The 17,503-nt window shown below is 36.4% G+C and overlaps 2 protein-coding genes across 2 annotated transcripts; one reads left to right on the forward strand and one right to left on the reverse strand.

The window, feature by feature from the left end:
• Positions 1-2,842: 2,842 nt before the first annotated feature.
• Positions 2,843-7,883, forward strand: LOC113275030. The gene is made up of 12 exons (XM_026524455.1): positions 2,843-3,109; positions 3,303-3,421; positions 3,533-3,639; positions 3,733-3,820; positions 4,637-5,729; positions 5,803-5,857; positions 5,967-6,048; positions 6,185-6,265; positions 6,421-6,525; positions 6,609-6,658; positions 6,854-6,986; positions 7,644-7,883. The coding sequence occupies exons 1-12, from the start codon at positions 2,890-2,892 to the stop codon at positions 7,719-7,721; spliced, it is 2,211 nt and encodes a 736-aa protein (XP_026380240.1). The 5' UTR covers positions 2,843-2,889; the 3' UTR covers positions 7,722-7,883.
• On the reverse strand, positions 7,855-13,824 carry LOC113275031 (lysophospholipid acyltransferase LPEAT2-like). Its single transcript, XM_026524457.1, has 14 exons — positions 13,210-13,824; positions 12,949-13,129; positions 12,796-12,855; positions 12,214-12,377; positions 12,055-12,118; positions 11,759-11,821; positions 10,595-10,690; positions 9,884-9,928; positions 9,619-9,689; positions 9,400-9,466; positions 9,191-9,241; positions 9,000-9,110; positions 8,861-8,908; positions 7,855-8,190 (listed from the first exon to the last, which is right to left on the reverse strand). Exons 1-14 carry the CDS (start codon positions 13,716-13,718, stop codon positions 8,029-8,031), a joined length of 1,692 nt encoding a protein of 563 aa, XP_026380242.1. The 5' UTR covers positions 13,719-13,824; the 3' UTR covers positions 7,855-8,028.
• Between the last annotated feature and the right edge of the window lie 3,679 nt (positions 13,825-17,503).

Below are 17,503 nucleotides of genomic sequence, written 5' to 3' on the forward strand. Positions count from 1 at the left end.
AAGGGTGCCATAATGTCATACTCAGCCCACGAAAAATAATTGACAGGAACATCTGATGAGAGATTAGTTGTCATTACAACTTTAAACCCTTTACTAATACAAAAGAAATTATAGCAACCGTTAGTCTTTAGCAACTCTTGATAGTTCTGGAGTGGTAACAACAATAAGACACAGATGATGTCAAAAATGGTTACTCGCCAGTAGTTTCATTCTGATGTGCTAAGGTTAACTTTTGTAGCCTAAAATTCAGGCTTGTAGGGATGCCTGTGAACGCTAAATACATATTTTCAATTTATCAGTGTTCATTTAATGCTTACTGGAACGTTTATCAAGTCACAAAGGGGATTACTTCTAATTCAGCGCCTCACATATATCCACAATCTTGCAAATTCATCGTCTAAAGTCTGAACTATCAAACTAACAAGACTAGCTAGTGCATCAATCTTATTTATAAAAAGACATTTTGTATTGTGCTTACCCACTCTCGTGTCGGAGCAACGTTATTCTCTGAATAATAATGCGATGACTCCATTGTCCGAAGAATCCCAGGCACTCCATTACCAGGTTGACCAAACGAAGCATCCGGCGTCTTATCATCTCCACTTTTATGTCCAAAATGACATCCAACGGAGCAAGTATCCCACTCCTGAGCCTATATGCACATACAAAACTAACCATTTTCAGGCCTTTTCTTCAATTTCATGTAACAAATCCTAGCATACATCTAATCCATTATCAAGCACAACAACAATTCAAACTCATAAACAAAATTCAATTTAAGTAAGGATAAGATTAGATGGAACCAATTATGGTTTCATCATAAATACGATGGAACCATTTTTCAGTTTCATCATAAATAAGATGAAACCGTAATTGGTTTCGTCAGAATTCAACTGCAAGAAAAATTGCAAACAATGATTCATTCTGTTTGACCACACCAATACCAATAACCTGTGTTGGTTTATAAAAAAAATAACTTGAAACTCGCACAAATATTGTAAGGCATGGACACACACAGAGGTCTCAACTATTGAAACAAACAAATCATTTCACAAGTATCTATTAATGAATCACTCAACTTGGTAAACACATAACTAACAAGCAGCCACACGTTGAGGACTGCAACTAAGCATATGCTGCACCAAAAACAAACACTAATCAGGAAGAAAAAAACTGCGCAAAAACCATTTTTGGATTTCCACGATGAGAATAAAAAGTTTCTACACATTTGAACCTGCTAGAAAACACTCATAGTTACTAGGCTCCAGCCCGTCCCACATCCTATTCACCATTTTACAATACCATTCACCTCAACAATAACACGTATCCAGTGGATTAGTACATCTATGTTCTCCCTACCTATGGTTACTAGTTGCTAGCAACATTAGGTGGAAGTCTGTTCCACTTTCTATATACCGTTGTATAAGTTTGGAGCAAATATAAACAAAATAAAATTTAACTACATCATAAATCTAAACAGCAGAAGAGTTAGATACAGAAATCCCATTCAGAACAGTCAAATAGGCAAAATACATCTCCATATGACTATAAGGTCTACCCATACATGACTAAATCTTCACTTCGCTTCGCTTGTAAACCTCATCAGACCACACTAGTGATGCAGTTGTTGTTTCATATGATCTCAACACATCTCCAACCACATTTACAACAAAACATTTCTTCTCGTATAAATAGATAAAATTCATTTTTATTTACCTTAATTGTTGTAAAAACCCAACTCAAAATTCATTCAATTTTTAACCTAAAAAATCAAAAGAAAACTGATTACCTTCCATACAAAAGACCGAATTCCAGCACCATCAGGTATTCATACCGATGTTAATCTTTTGAAAGCTGGTATTCATAAAATTAAAACCAAATTCTTTAGAAATCAGATTCTGATTGGAAATTAGATACAAAAAAACCCTAAAATGAAATACGCACCTCTTGTAATAGTTGAGGTTGAGGTGAAATTTCTTCAAATCAAACAATAGATGATGATGATAATGATATATCATCATTGTGATTCAACTTTTTGTTTAGTGATTCTCGGAGATGGTCAGAAAATGAAGGTTGGATCGGAAGAGGAGGAGTAGGAGGTTTGGTAAAATTATATGATTTGGAGTACCACCACCGTCATCATCATTGATACAAATCGATTTAACTCAAAAAATTAATACCCAATCTTCGTTGAATCGAGATTTGTATTTCGAATTTTCTTGTAGATAAGGACATAGAAATGGGTTTGATTGAGGTGTAATGGTAGGAAGAGGAGTCGTGGAGGTGATTTTGGTGGAGGATCAGGATATTGCAGTGGGTTTAGTGGTGGTGCAAGAGTAGGAGGTTGAGGTGTTGCTGCTGGTGAAGGAGGCGGCGATGGTGTTAATGAAAGATATACGCGGTACTGGTTTCAGTGGTGGTTTGAGAGTTTAAGAGAGATTGGGGAATTAATATCTCGTACAAATAAAAGCATAAAAAAGGGTAAGCCTGATATTCTGAAATAGGAAAAGATCTAATTTAGATTATTATTTTGGATTTGGAGTTTTTTATCACTTTTGGAGGAAATGGAGTTCTTATAACTCTCAACATATGGCTAGAGGTTTTGTATCACTAATTTGGTCACCTTGATGTTCTATGACTAGTTTTGTTATCTTAATTGCAAAATTAACCTTGTTTCTCTTACCAAATCTTCCGGAAACGGTCCCACTTTGGGCGGTTTAGAATTCTTTAATGAATTACAAATCGTTATCTCCTGTGTCAGCAACTAGACTACCTTAAACTGTATTCACACCAGATTAGATCACGACCGTTAATAATATCTCGGTGGGTCCGTCGTACATGGAACACGTCGGAGAATATGCCCCCATCGAGATGACGACACGGTCTTAAATGCCGAAAGGCTTCACTTCTCTCATCTCTTCTCTCTCTGAAAAACTGTTTATTTTTTCTTGTTATCGAAGGTCGGCAATGGCTAGTGAAGATCATCATCAAAGGAATGACGAATTGGAAAAAGAATGTGTTTATAAAACGAAGATTGTACAGTTTTTAGGAAGAACTACACCGATTATTCTTCAGAATGATAATGGACCTTGCCCTCTACTAGCTATATGTATGTAAATCAAATCAAAACTCATCTTTGTTTAATTGAATTTTTAGGGTTTTTTAATGAATTTCAATCTCAAGAAGTTCGATTTGTTTCAATTTGATCTGGTTAAATTGTAGATGATCGTCGGTGCGAATCGTAATTACTCAATTTGGTGTGGCACTTTTGAAATTGAAATTTGTGTTCTGTTGTTGAATAGGTAATTTGCTTTTATTGAGGAATAATTTGAGTTTGAGTGGAGATGCGACTGATGTTTCTCTACAGAAATTACTTTCTCTTGTTGCAGAAAGATTAATTGATTCTAATAGTAATGTGGAGGTAATTCATCATTTTTCATGTCTTATTATTCAATTTGAATGGTATACCATTTTTTTTGTCGAATTAGTAGTAAGGATTGCTCATTTGATGTTTTGACTTGGTTTGGTGTAGAATAAAGATGCTGGTTATGTTGAAAATCAGCAACAGAATATTGGAGATGCAATTGATTTACTTCCTCGCCTTTCTACTGGGATTGACGTAAATGTTCAATTCCGAAGGTTGTTATTTACTTCTTTTTCTTTCTAAGGAAATTTTGGTCTTAGGCCTTTATTTTCTCTGCCCTAACTGGAAAGTTATGGATGTTTTTTCAGGATTGATGATTTTGAATTTACTCGAGAATGTACCATATTTGATCTTCTCGATATTCCATTGTATCATGGTTGGATAGTGGATCCACAGGTATTTTCATTTTTGCTGGTTTCTTCTTTTCAGTTGTTTTGATGTTTTATACCTTTATGTTAATTGTCCAAGTTCGATAAACTTCCATCACTAGCATATAAACACACTTAGTTTAGGGCAACTTGATTCAGGGAAAATGACTCTCATAACTAGTTATACTATGTTACGCCTTTTCACTTCAGTATCATATTACACTTCATAAGATGGGATTCTTGCATGAAATAATTACAACTCCTAGATGAACCTAGTTCTTGGTCGTTTCCGTAGACTTTTTTTAGTTGTAGAGTTTAATGTTGGGATTATCCGAATTTAGCTAGAATATCTACGGTTTAGCTAGTAATCAATACTGTCACATAGAATACTAAGTTGTATGGGTATGGCAGACCAAAAAGAGCTCCCGAAAATTTAGCAGACTCACTTGTTTGGAGCTGAATATTCCTCTCATGTATATGTAAAACTGATATGTGATATTACTTTTTATGACTTAAAGTTGTTTTCTGTTTCTTTGATAAACAAATGTAGACTTTCATAACTTACTGGCAAATTTGGAAAAGTGAAAGACCCACTTTTTGTGAAGGCAGTATATTTAAGACAGTAGATCTATTGACACTCGGACCACTATAACTCTTGATGTAGCTTTTTACTAGCTAGATTTCAGATATTCCATCTAAGCATTTTCCAGCATTTGAAATGTTATATAAATCTGGGTGTCAGGTCTGACTCCGGATTCGTTAATGCTTTAGTAGATTCTTCTCGGGCCTATAAGATGCCTTAGATTAGTTCTCACTGGTTTTCCTTTTTTTGTGTGAAAACAAGGATGTTGATACTGCAAATGCGATAGGGTCAAAGTCTTATAATACTTTGATGGGAGAGCTCGTAGCCCTTGAAACAAGTACCACTGCCAACGAACACAATAGTTACCCTGAAGAAGACTGTATTGATTTTGCTGCTGCAACGACTGCTACCTTGGGAGTTCCTTCTCCGAGTCTTTCAAGAGCTAGATCTTTTGATGATTCACCACGTTCTGTCTCTTATCATCAGAATGGAAGACTGGGAGACGCTGAGGAAGAAGCTGAACTTTTTAGAGCTCTAAAATTATCAACTGCTGAACCTCCACCACCTATGATTGAGACCTTATCTGATGAAGCAATTGTGAATCCAGTTTCAGTTCTTGGAGAAGCTACATGCCTCCAAAGTTCTGAACCTGGTGTCCATGCAGACTCATTGGATGGGGAAACTGGAAATGAACATCATGAAACTACACAAGTTAAAATTTCTGAACTAGGTGTTCCTGCCGACTCACTGGATAGCGAAACTGGGAATGAACATCATGAAACTACGCACGTTAAAAAATGTGACTCGGGTGTTCCTACTGGCTCATTGGATGGGGAAAATTGGGATGAACATCATGAACCAGAACAATCTACATTACAGAATTGCAATATCTCCAACCGTGCCAATAATGGAGGGATGGTTTCTGGAGAACACTCTGATCAGTTAAATGATAAGGACTCTGGAGAGCTTGATACCAGTTTCGCTTTCTCAAACGAAAACACTGTGGGTGCATACAAACACCATGTGCCTGAGTCTATGGAGGGTCAACAAGTTCAACCGATTGATCTTCAAGATACTAACCTGTTGAGTAATGAGAGTGTCCATGACACTTCTTCAGGTCCATCGGAACAAGACGAAGATTCTGATTTATTTGATGGTATAAACCAACAACAGATAGATGCTGCTGAGGCTGTCGCCTCTAGCCTCGGTGGTAGTGAGCCTATGTACGAAGGAGAAGAGTGTATAGTTGATGCCAAACCGATAATATATGAATCCCGAGAACCTATATATGAAGGGGAGATGGTTCTCGCTGAGCAAGCTGAAAGAGCTTCAGGAAATGTGTGTTCTACGCAAGGTAAAATTGCTTGTTCAAATTATCTTGGATCTGCTTCGGAGCTTTTTCAGAATTCTAAAGATTGATATTTCAGGGGATCTGCTTCGGAGCTTTTTCAGAATCAATGCCAGCCAGTTGACTATATATGGGTTAGTAGAGACCCTACCTTCAGTTTGAAATTATGCTTTCATAAGCGAAATTTATCTTTATTGTAGACTTTAAGTTATTTATAGGCTCGTTAATTTTGCTTATTTGCAGCCTATTCTGCCTACAAGAAGGTTTAAAGGAACGCGAACTTTGTGTTTTCTTCCGTAACAATCATTTCAGCACCATGTTCAAGGTCTGATCCAGTTTAAAATGTGTTATCTTCGTATTTTTGTTTCTCATCTTTGGGTTTTTCTTCATGGTTTAAAACACAACTGTTCCTCTCCTTCCCCGTAAACTTGACATAATCACTTCTCAATTGATTGACACAGTTAAATGGTGAACTTTACCTGCTAGCTACTGACCAGGGTTATATAAACCAACCAGATTTGGTATGGGAAAAGCTAAATGAGGTAACATTCTAGATTTTCGTTTTTTTTTTTTTTGATCCAAAGACAAAGTTGCATTTTCTCTTGGTATCAATTAAACTAAAATGTGTGTACATCCTCCTTATGGTAGTATGCTATATATGTATACCCTTATCATGTTTGTATGCTATACCTGACAGGTTAATGGAGATACAGTGTTTATGACTGGTAACTTCGAGGAGTTCAAACTAGAAACTCATGGTAATGGTACATGGAATGAGCAGAATGCCATGACCAGTACAGCTGTGAGTAATTGGTGAACATTGAGTATGTCTAGAAAAAATTGTCATCTTGTCTTTCACTAAACTTGTGCAATTTTTTTTATCAGGACTATCTGGCAAGTATTGACAACTCAGCAGCAGCAGACACGACATTAAGGTACTTTCAGTTTGCAAATTCTTTGTTTTCTTTTAGAATAGAGTTCTTGGTTTTTCCCGGTATGAAGATTGGGGCTGTTGCAAAAACAACTGCATCCTGTTGTATGGAGAAGTATCTACTCTTAAATCTTAATAATCTTAATTATTTATTGATTGTAGTTCTATATAATGAATGTATTGGTTTGTGTCGTGACAGTTCTGATATGCAACTAGCCATGGCACTGCAACAGCAGGAGTTCGATAACCAGCCACCGCAGAGGCAGCATACATCCCAGCAGTCATCTTCTACTGCTAGTAGCGGCGGTTCAAGGCTCGTTGTAGGTCCTCAGGTACTTAGTTTTTTCAGAACCATGTTTTAGTCAACCTACTGACTCCTAGACTTTAGGATTTGGGTTGTTAATACTGAGTGCTGAATATAAATAGGAATTGCAGAAGAGAGAAGTCCGGTTAGCTTCAGTTAGTGTCTGCCCTGAGTCTAATCTCTTGAGAGTTTCTGACATCTAATAGTTTACATATGATATGATCTCGATATAAGGACAGTACGAACAACCGAATGCCGGTTTCACGACAAAGCATAGAGGACTTCCATTGTTAATCTTGTGTTGACTGAAACTGAGTATTCTTTTAGGTAGAAAGGTATACAAAGATATAGATTCCTACTTAGGATCAAGATAGAGTAGGGAGTAGCATAGTATGCTCTCATACTTCAGATCAAGATAGAGTAGGACCAAGAATAAGACTGTCAGAATACCCATCTCAATATACTGCATTCGAATAAGCTAGATACAAACTTGCTCATGCTACTTCCTGTACAATTATTTAGCAGAGAATTTACCTTCTTTGACGACAGAGATATCTATCTGATCACTGCATAGCTGAAGCTTTGTCACTCTTGTAGTTAGATTTCCAGCATCTGTTTTTCATAGGTTCCATACAGTGACTCGATAATTCTAGGCAACTAATCCGGACAATATTTTTCTTTATAGGTTCCAAGGACCAAAGTCAACACCAGTACATCAGCAAAGCAGGAGTCCAAGTCGAAGGACAAATGTGTTGTAATGTAGTAGTATGCCCTTTTGTTGGCTTTTCATTCAGTTGATGTAAATTCTGTTAATCTTTCTCTTTTTGTCATTTCAATTTGTATCATAACTTACAATTTTACATTTTATTTGATGTTTCTTTGAGACAAATTTCTGATTCAAGTAACAAAGAATATATTGATTACCAAAATGTTGCTCACAAATCTTGAGAGTATTTTACAGCTTTTTACTACAAGGTTATATCTTTCTGCAGTAATTTCAAATAACTCTACTGCAGCTCCCTTTAACAAACACCACAGTTACAATGATAAAACCATCAACAACTCCATTATTACACTACCTGAACAAGCCCTCTATCACCTACTTCAGTTCCAGTGCCAACCCATGAGAAAAGTGCTACCAACAACGGGTTCTTTTTTAGGCAGGTTGTGAAGTCATCCTTGCTGACTTTATCATCGCTATCACTGTCGAATAATTTAAAAAGTTCATCCACCTGCAATTAATTCGAATATTTCAAAGAAGAATGAGATTAACAGGACCACTTTGATGAGAATTCAATGGAAAAGAAATACTGTATCAAGCTCTGGTCAGGGATTTTGACAGTTTCTTTGTGTTTCCGATGCCATTGTTGCCTAATTCTCAGTTTTGTTTCTGGGTCCTTAAATGACCCTTGTAATTCAAATTGCCTAAAACAGAAATAACAATCTTTCTTTTTCAAGCCAAATGCATTGTAAAAATGGTAAAAATTCAATATGCCTTTTAAAGTTGGACTTGGGAAGCGGTTTTCATACGAGACTCTGGATCAGGCATGGAATTGTACCAAAATTTTAAAACAAATTTACGCCGTCCAGAACCATAACAAATTATAAGACGCGATAAGCTCATACTCATCCAGGACAGGTTTGTACTCAAACTCTCTACCACTGAAAGATGTACGGACTCTGTAACTGGGTACTGCTATATATCGCAACTGCCATCCTGACTTGCCATCTTTAACAAATTTATCAAATATGCAACTATAGCGCTGAGATTAACGTTTTCCGAATAATTAGATTTCAGAAGAACCAAGCTTAGTCATGCCTAGAATAAGTGAACATAACTAAACTCATTCCACACAAGAAAAATAGAGGAATGCAGTGGTTTACTTAGTCGTCGATACTAACCTGTTCACTGGTAATGTCTGGAATAGCAAGTCGAATGGAATCACTTAACTGTGTCAAGGGATATGATATGTTAGCTTTTAACCCTGTGGTGTCAAAAATTAAATGAACAAAAACATAAAAATACTAATCAGCAGCTTGCCTGTTGTTTTGTGATATAGCCTAATCCTCTGGAATCACAAACTCCAAAAGCTAATTCACAAGTTCTCCAGAATAATGGCTGCTTCATGACAAGAGCCACTCCATAACAGAACTGCAGAATTTACTACCCAATTAATATTAATCTTATTAATCAGAAAAAAACACAGTTTCCATGCATAAAAACCAGAATACCTGTCGGAACGTGATTGTGCCATATTTCTCCACGTCGATGAAAGCAAAAATCTAAAGCAGATAAGATGTATCTATGTAAGATAACCTTTTTCAACTAAAAGTACATAACCTTTAACAGTAATAAACATCGAAAAATGCTATAAGGGATTTTACCAAGGAGAATATTCTGATATTACTAGCATTAAAAACATCAACTCAAAGCAACATACCTTTTCTGATAGAGGACAGAATGGCAGCCTTAGAACTCTCAAGAATTCTTGAATTTCAACACGTCCACTGTGAACAGATAGACAAAGTTAGATGGCTTTCAAAATTATATTATTCTCTATAACTCAAACAGGTGATAACAGTTTCTGAGAAAAGCAATGGCAAAAGATATCTTGAGTATATTAATCAATCATAAAGTTTGTAAAATGCTTTGACATTACCTAGGGCCTGGATTCATTGAAAGAAATACATCTAGGAAATCCAGAGCTTCCAATGTGCTTATGTTAAGTGACTGTAAAGAACAAAAGAACATATTGAATAACCTCTAAGAGAAATCTTACTTTATCCTTCAAACAGGATAAAACTTTAATACACTACTAGAATTAACTGGCTCTTGCACAAAAATCTGGCTATAGAGTCTCAAAGGATACAATCACAAGCGGAAAAAAAGAAGAGAAGGAAGTGTATTTCAACATGATAACTCACATTATCAACTCTAGCCAGTTCCACCATATAACTTGAGGCCTTCTCCTGCAATCATGATCAAAGTACAACATAAGTAATGAGAAAAAGTTGACAATGTTTCAAATCCATAACTTAAGTTCATTACAGATGGTGTAACTTGACAGTCTTAGTACTCATCCAACCCTTCCCACACCACCCAAGTATTGCACTTCCAATCCACATATTTTGTGCACCAAACATATTAAACTCGGGTATATCTTGGTGACTTAACCTGTCTTTCTATCTCTCAGGCACCTTAAAGTTTCTGTATCGAGAGAGGATGCTAAAAGTTGTGGCAATCCTTGCAGATTGTTGTGCAGCAACACTAGAAAATTAATGGTAGGTTTGTTGTTGTAAAAAGGAATTAGAGTTTTAGCATTTATGATTTTAGAGCATGTTTGTATAAAGTATACGTTATCCTCTTTGGGAAGTTACTGCACATTACGTTACTTATCCATTAAAAGAGGGACAAATTACTAAAATAAGACTGAACCTGAAACAGATCTCATTAGCCAGTAATTTGATTGGTTGTAATTCCAGCTATGTGTTTACAGCTTTCACACTTCTCAGATCTGGTTCTGATTTCTGAAATTATCTGGTGCTGACCAAGATCTTACAAACTTGACACGCAACAGGGGACAAAAGGATGACAATTGATTTAAAAGAAAAAAGAAAGAAAAAAAAACTACATACCTGCTTCGCCTCAGCTGCTTTCATGAGAAGCATCACATCCCCGTAAGAATGAGATGTTTGTACAACATTGAGTGCGCTCGCAATAGATTCGCCAGTCTGCAAGATATCACAAAATACGAACTGTTATGTAAGAGATATCAATGCTTTGGGGAACACAACAATTCTGACAGGGTGCATCAGAAAGCAGCATTATAGCTGGAAATTACTAAGAGACAACTTAAGTTCTGAAGATCAAATATATTTTGATATTGGTACTAATACCAACTGGTACATGCAATACCCAGTACCTGCTAGTCAACGCGAGTCCAGACTAACCCTTAGAGTTTTGGGTTTGGTATGCCAAGGTCATTATTTCGGTAAAAAAAAATTGGTAGTGAGGCTGGTGAGCAGCATGAGCTGCAAGATTAGAACTCTATCACAAAAGAGGCTTCTCATCCTGGATCTGTTACACCAACACTGACAGACATCACAGGTTCGCTACTCTGCTCATATGGTAAGCAATGCCATTGCACATTCCAGGGATGCCTACATTACATAATCTGCCGCCAAGCAAGAGTCTGTAGCTTATGGCTTTACGCAGCAGATCTTGATTGTTCTGACTAGGAAATTCCCTGAAACTGCTAATACGACACGAGAAAGAAGAATGTGTTGTTGATCTAGGGAATTTTGTTTTAGCCCATTTTTACTAGGTATAGCGCAATTTGATACCCACGGTGTTTGCAATATCTTTCAATATTATTCTAATAGTACCACTTTACCGTCACTGACAGATTCATCAGCTTCTGACAAATAGCGTAAACTAATGACAAACTAAAAGAAGCAGCAGCTACGGCTATAAAAGCCTCATCTTACTATCTAGAGCCTAGGCAAACTCTGGGAACAACTCTCAGCTCAAGCCGTAGAGTCATGTAAAAGATATGTCTTGCAAGCTGCAAAGCATATCATGTGTGTACAGTGGGTTTAGTTCAAAATGGATCTATTTCAATAAGTCTTTCTTTGATTTGATGGAAGGACCCTTCATGCATCAAATCCATCTCTTTACTACTAACTTAGGAAAAAATTGGTAAAATGAAAATCCTGTACTGTTTCCACTTTCTCTCCCTAAATCAAAACTATAATTATTTCACATGCTCAACAAAGGGAAAGAGAACAGAAATGACTCACCCTCTCGGCAAAATTTGAAGCACTTTCTTTTTGATTTGGGTAAACCACAGGAAGGTACTCCACCTGTTAATTCCAGAATAAAAGGCTTGTTAATATTAAGAATGAAAATAAAGAGGAATACAAAAAACAATGATTGTAACCATATAAACATACTGCGGCATCTAATTTGAGCACTTGACATTCAAAATATGGTCCACAAACAAACAATCAATGGAAGTCTTTATGTTGCACGAGGTTTGTACATCTAAAACAAAGAAAATTGACCCATTACAGACTACGAGTAAGAGATAAGCTACCTCCATGAAATTGTGAAATTGCAGGAACCCTCTGATCATGAGCTTCGCCAAGGAAATATTTCCCCTAAACAAAGAGCGGATGTCAAATCAAGAGTTACATGTCTTAAACATTACATGAGATTTCAATACAAGAAATTCTATGAAGAGTGATGGTCCTACCAAGATTGGTCAAAGTGAATGTGAGGATAGCGAACCACCACTGGTTGGATTGGATATCCGGGAATGAAAGCACCAAGTTGGAATGAAATAAGCGACCTCCCATTTGTAGTAGTACCCTCAGGAAACAATAGTACTCTTGGAAATCTGTTGCCTGAAGCCTTTCTCTGTAGTCAACCCTTAAAAGGACATTTTGTATCAAATAATTTACAAACTACCACTTATCAAATAAATTTAATGAATGCATCCAAGATGTTACGATTCTCTTAACTAGTTCTAAAGAGTTCTTAATTTCATATCTCAATCCCACCCAATAGTAACAGTTAAAACAAAAAAAAAAAATCCCATAGACTAGAGATTCCCAAGTATGGTGCGGGGAAACTCCGAATTAACCATTTTGGTTGAGTTAAAGGAATCCTAAGTCAAGTGGTGATCACTGTCAAACTTCTTACTTGCTCCTTAATCTAACTATGTTTACCTTTCTCTTCTTCATTTTTTTTCAGTTTATAGTTGAATAACCAGTTTAAGTTCACTTAAATCTGGAGTACATAACTATCTCAATTCAAATTTGAAGAGAATGTCTACCTTTATTTCACTAACAGCATTCTTCCTTGACCCTGCCGAAAACCGATTGACATAAATCACCTGAGAAAACACACACAGATAAAATAAAATAAAAATTATGCACACAAACAAACAAATACAAAATTCAACCAATCAAAAGGAAAATGAAATCACCTGCATTGCTCTTATGATATCTCCAACAAACGGAAGCGAATCATGCGATTCAGATGCAACAATAGTGGGATGCAATTCATAGAAATAGAAAATTGGATCAATATAAGATACATGGTTTGATACAACAATTGGTGCAATGTCTCTTGGAGCTGGTTTTCCTTTTCTCCTTATCCAATGATACCTACAAACAAAACAAAACACAATTAGATATCCTCAAACCCAAAACTTGAGAAATCCGAAACTACACGCAAACTCACGTACCCAAAACAAAAGAGGATACCACGAGAACAAAGACGAGTAACAGTCAAAACCCTACATCTCCAACGAGGCATAGGATTCTTTTTATCTTTCCATCCAAACAAAGCGAATTTAGTAAACACAAATCCAATAGCTAAGCAAATACCAAATCCAACCAAACGCAAAAGTGCAATTGGTATTACAATTATCATCTTAATCCATTCATATAAACTACATCCAATCTCCGGTGTATTATTACGAAATGGATCAATTGTTGTCTCTTTTGGTACTACTAATCTCTCCACACCTATAAATTCAAACGGATTATTATCCCTTTCTTCTTCATGAACCTCTAAAACTACCGCTTCATCAATTTGATTGTTGTTGGTGTAATCATGATGATGATGATGGTGACCGTTGGATTCGATGTCTATGATTACGTTTGATTGATTATCATCGGTTGTGAATCCTCCTTCTGACTTGATCAAAGGTGATTTTAGATCTTCTTCTACTTCCCTCGCCATTACAGACATTTCTGAGGAGGAGAGAGAAACAGTGAAGATGAAGAGGAGGAGAGAGAAAATGGAGTGTGTTTTGTTTTGCAGGGAGAATTTTTTTTGAGGGTTGAAAAAAATTGGAGGGGGAAGGGAGGGGATTATATTTTTGGGGCAGCGAAAAGCCAACAAACGTGGAGTGGTGATTAAATTCTGGGGGTATGTCAGTCCAGTGAGGATGTACAATCTGGATTTTTGGTGTTTTTTAAGTCTGTGCTGGGGAAAAGCGTGGGGCTTGTTGCTTTTGGAAAGCAGTTGGATGTTTTTGGACTAGGGATAACCGAAGGTCTGTGACTCTGTGGTGCCGGGAGTGGACAAGTTGTTTTGACTGGTTTCAACTTTCAAATAGAATTATTACTACCTTTGGGATAAATGCACAGCCTAGGGCAACTCAAAATTTTCAAATGAACCATCAAAACAACAGATTTGATGGGCCATGTGGGTAAACATAACTAAAATGCGACCCAGAGCTGGCCGCCAGCAGCACTAGCTTTGCGAGTCGGTCATTGTTTGGGGGCCAAACGGTTGTAAAACAACTACATCCACTTTACGCCCCTGTATATTCTACATCCTTTTACTAAGGCTGTGTTTGATAGGAGTTAATTCCATGAAATTAGCTATCTTTCTATAGAAATAGCATGTTTTCCGTCGTTTGATCAAAAATTTATTTTCATGAAATTGTAAAAAAAGCGTGGCCTAAAATATGTTTTAAACTCAACTCAATGGAATTCCATGGAAAGCCTTTCCTTGCTTCCCTCAGGATACTGATTTCATGGAATTGTTTCCTTTCTCTATTATCAAACACAGTCTAAGCTCTTCTCGGATCATTTGATTTATACTAGTTCTTATTATATTTCATCAAATTGTTTCATGAAAGTAATTACGAAAAAAATAGAGTAGGAAAGTCGGTCTTCATTGACCCACCTCTATCCATAATGAACATTACCAGGAAAACCAACAAGAAGAAGAAAATTCAAAGATTTCGTTCTAAACAGAATTAACTGGAGGTCCAATTCTACGGATATCAAAAGTCCTAGAGCAAGATAGTTTTCAGAAATTTAGAGATAACTTGGGGAAGTAAGGGGTGTGTACGAACAACTACATTCGACAATAAAAAGATAAAGATTCCATTTCTCTAGCGTCACTTCTACTTTGTAAATCATGAGAAACGTAGAAAGACACTGATAACAATCTTAATTGAAGCATATGTCACTGTGATACAATGGTAAATTCGTTGGGTGATGATACCAGCGACCTGAGTTCGAAACTCGTCAGTATCAGGGTAGGAAGATTTTTCTCTTTCTTTTCCTAATTACCTGGGCTTGTAGGTAGTAGACCTCTTTGAGGTTTAAACTTTAATATAACCTTTGGGCTTTAAACCCAATTTTTTATTTTTCTTTAAAAAAACAATCTTAATTGAACATCGATGTCACTTTTCAGTTTAAATACTTCGAAGTTGGTATGTTTCTCAATATTTTGATTTCATTTTATCTTCGTATGCATTAACTCCAAGATGTCCAAGAAAATATTAAATATTATCGTTGTTACGGAACTCACACCCCTTGACTTAATAATAATTATAGGAATCACATTTGTTGTTTGAGATGTGCCTTCATATTGTAGTTGCTACAAAGCTAGCTACCACATCCAAGTAGAGATAAACTCACTACTAATCTAAAACATAAATAAAAAGACACTAATTGTATATGAGATGATTCCATAAAAGGCTAGAATGTCGAGGACCCTTAACTTGAAGAAAGATCCTTCAGGTAATATGGTGCTACAAAGATGGTCGACTTAGTCGGTTGCAAGTGTACTCCCGATGCTATACCCTTTGAAGCGTATATCGTGCGAATATCTATCTATTGTCGGAGCCCCTAACCGGAGCTTGCCATACTTGGTCCTACGATTACGGATGACTAAATGCCTAACCTAGGTACTTCGTATCTATATTTTGCCATTTCTCTTCAAATTTCACCATTTTAGAATTTTTAGAGGGAATAAACATTTGATGTTGACGCTCTGCTTCCGATTTTACCTTTATTTATTCGCCATCGACACTTCGTTGGTCATCAACAACTGATACATTGATTCCGGATACCTCTGGGGAATGTAAATATATTTTCTTTCTTCTCTTTAAATAGCGAAGATGTTCCTGCTTGGTGATTATCTATTTTCTCTCGAATCTTCCGTAGTCGTCCACGATTATCTTTTGCATAATCAATCTATACATTGTGATCCCTTGGGTTTTTTCTTCTTCTTTCAGTTTATTCCCTGTTATTCCTACTTTTTTTTAGAAAGACCAAGATCTTTAATAAGGTGTACTTATCTTGCAGATGAAGTGGATGGAATTCTTATTGGTGCTTGATTTAGAGAAGTGGTCTTCTCCTCTGAGATCGGCATCCCGTCATTCGGAGAACCATTTGGCTCCCAAGGTATTTTCAGCTTCTTTTATTACGGTGATATGTCAGGTATTAAAATGTGGACCTGGTTTCGTTTTTGAAACACTAAGTGCTCCACGCTTCTCTTACAAAACCCTTCGTAACTTTAGACATCGTCTGAATGCCAATTTTTTCTTATTTTATGGCAGGTCCGAGAAGGTTTATCAATTCCTTTGTATAACTTAGAAGATGCGTCCGTCTATTTTGCTCTTGTGTCCCGCATGAGAAACATGGTGAAGGTTACTAGCTTGGTGGTGGCTCATATGTTCTTCGCTCGTCACCCAAATCTTTGCCTGGCTTTTTCTTGATAGTGTTGTTGCTTTTCTTTTTCTTCTGATTTTTCATAAAAATTAGGGTTGCGCGTCGGATCTTACTCCTATGTTTGTTCTCCTATTGTATATGAAAAGGAGAGGGAACGAAGTACACCACCAACTTTTTCATTCGGAAACCTGTATGGATAAAACCTAATACAATCACAAGTAGGTCAAACCAAAGATCCCTGAATAAGATTGTATATAGAGTTTTTCTCTTCCTCTTCCACAATCAATATGTTTAGACTATAACTCCGTGAACCTGATTATATAAAAGAGTTCTTGGACGATCTCAAAAATCAATATACAAGGTCAATCTAATTGTATCCGACTTATGAGGATCCTAATTCTGACAAGTATGAAACTTGTAATCTATCTTTCAAAGATATGAATTCAACAAGAACAAGTCTTGTTTTTTAATCTCAAACAATAAGGACTTAAAGTATATAGACTGATTACGTATTATTTGTGTTATTCCTATTATAAAGATAAACAATATAATACGAAAAGGGGAAAACAAAAGTGACCAAATTTTTTGTTAACGAGGAAAACTGGACCAGTAGAAAAATCCTGGGACCTCTTCCAGCTTTGAACACCACACTATATTAAACTGTTACAGACACTGGCCTACTATAGAACTTCAAATTGGAATATAATTAAGACCGATTTGACCCCACCCCGAAAGCAATTCAGCTGCAGTCGTGTTCTTATGTCTCTTGACCTCGCAAGATTCTACGCACCTGATTCTCTTAGCCGGCGTCCTTTACAGCCTAAAAGTTGCTTCAACCTAAGTGAAGACTTTTAATACCTATCTTCCTTTAACATACAAGCCTATTTGATTTCCCTTTTGATATGTTTCAATCTAGGTTTGGAAATGTATATGCAATAGGCAAAGTTTAGAAACCTCACATATCCGGAACATACACTCTGTTAGCGGAGAAGCCTAGATCATTACCCATGTTTAAAATTGAATCCAAACAAATAAAAGAAGAGTTTACATATCTATCTTGAG

This window comes from Papaver somniferum, chromosome 4 (genome assembly GCF_003573695.1).
Source record: "Papaver somniferum cultivar HN1 chromosome 4, ASM357369v1, whole genome shotgun sequence".
Classification (NCBI taxonomy): Eukaryota; Viridiplantae; Streptophyta; class Magnoliopsida; order Ranunculales; family Papaveraceae; genus Papaver; species Papaver somniferum.

Coding starts and splice junctions, on each gene's coding strand:
- LOC113275030 (XM_026524455.1), top strand. CDS start 2,890: ATGCCGAAAGGCTTCACTTCTCTCATCTCTTCTCTCTCTGAAAAACTG. Junction 3,821..4,636: donor GTTGGATAGTGGATCCACAG/GTATTTTCATTT, acceptor TGTGAAAACAAG/GATGTTGATACTGCAAATGC. Junction 6,049..6,184: donor ATTTCAGCACCATGTTCAAG/GTCTGATCCAGT, acceptor TGATTGACACAG/TTAAATGGTGAACTTTACCT.
- LOC113275031 (XM_026524457.1), bottom strand. CDS start 13,718: ATGTCTGTAATGGCGAGGGAAGTAGAAGAAGATCTAAAATCACCTTTG. Junction 9,929..10,594: donor AAGCAGCTGAGGCGAAGCAG/GTATGTAGTTTT, acceptor TCATGATTGCAG/GAGAAGGCCTCAAGTTATAT. Junction 9,690..9,883: donor AACTGGCTAGAGTTGATAAT/GTGAGTTATCAT, acceptor TGTTCTTTACAG/TCACTTAACATAAGCACATT.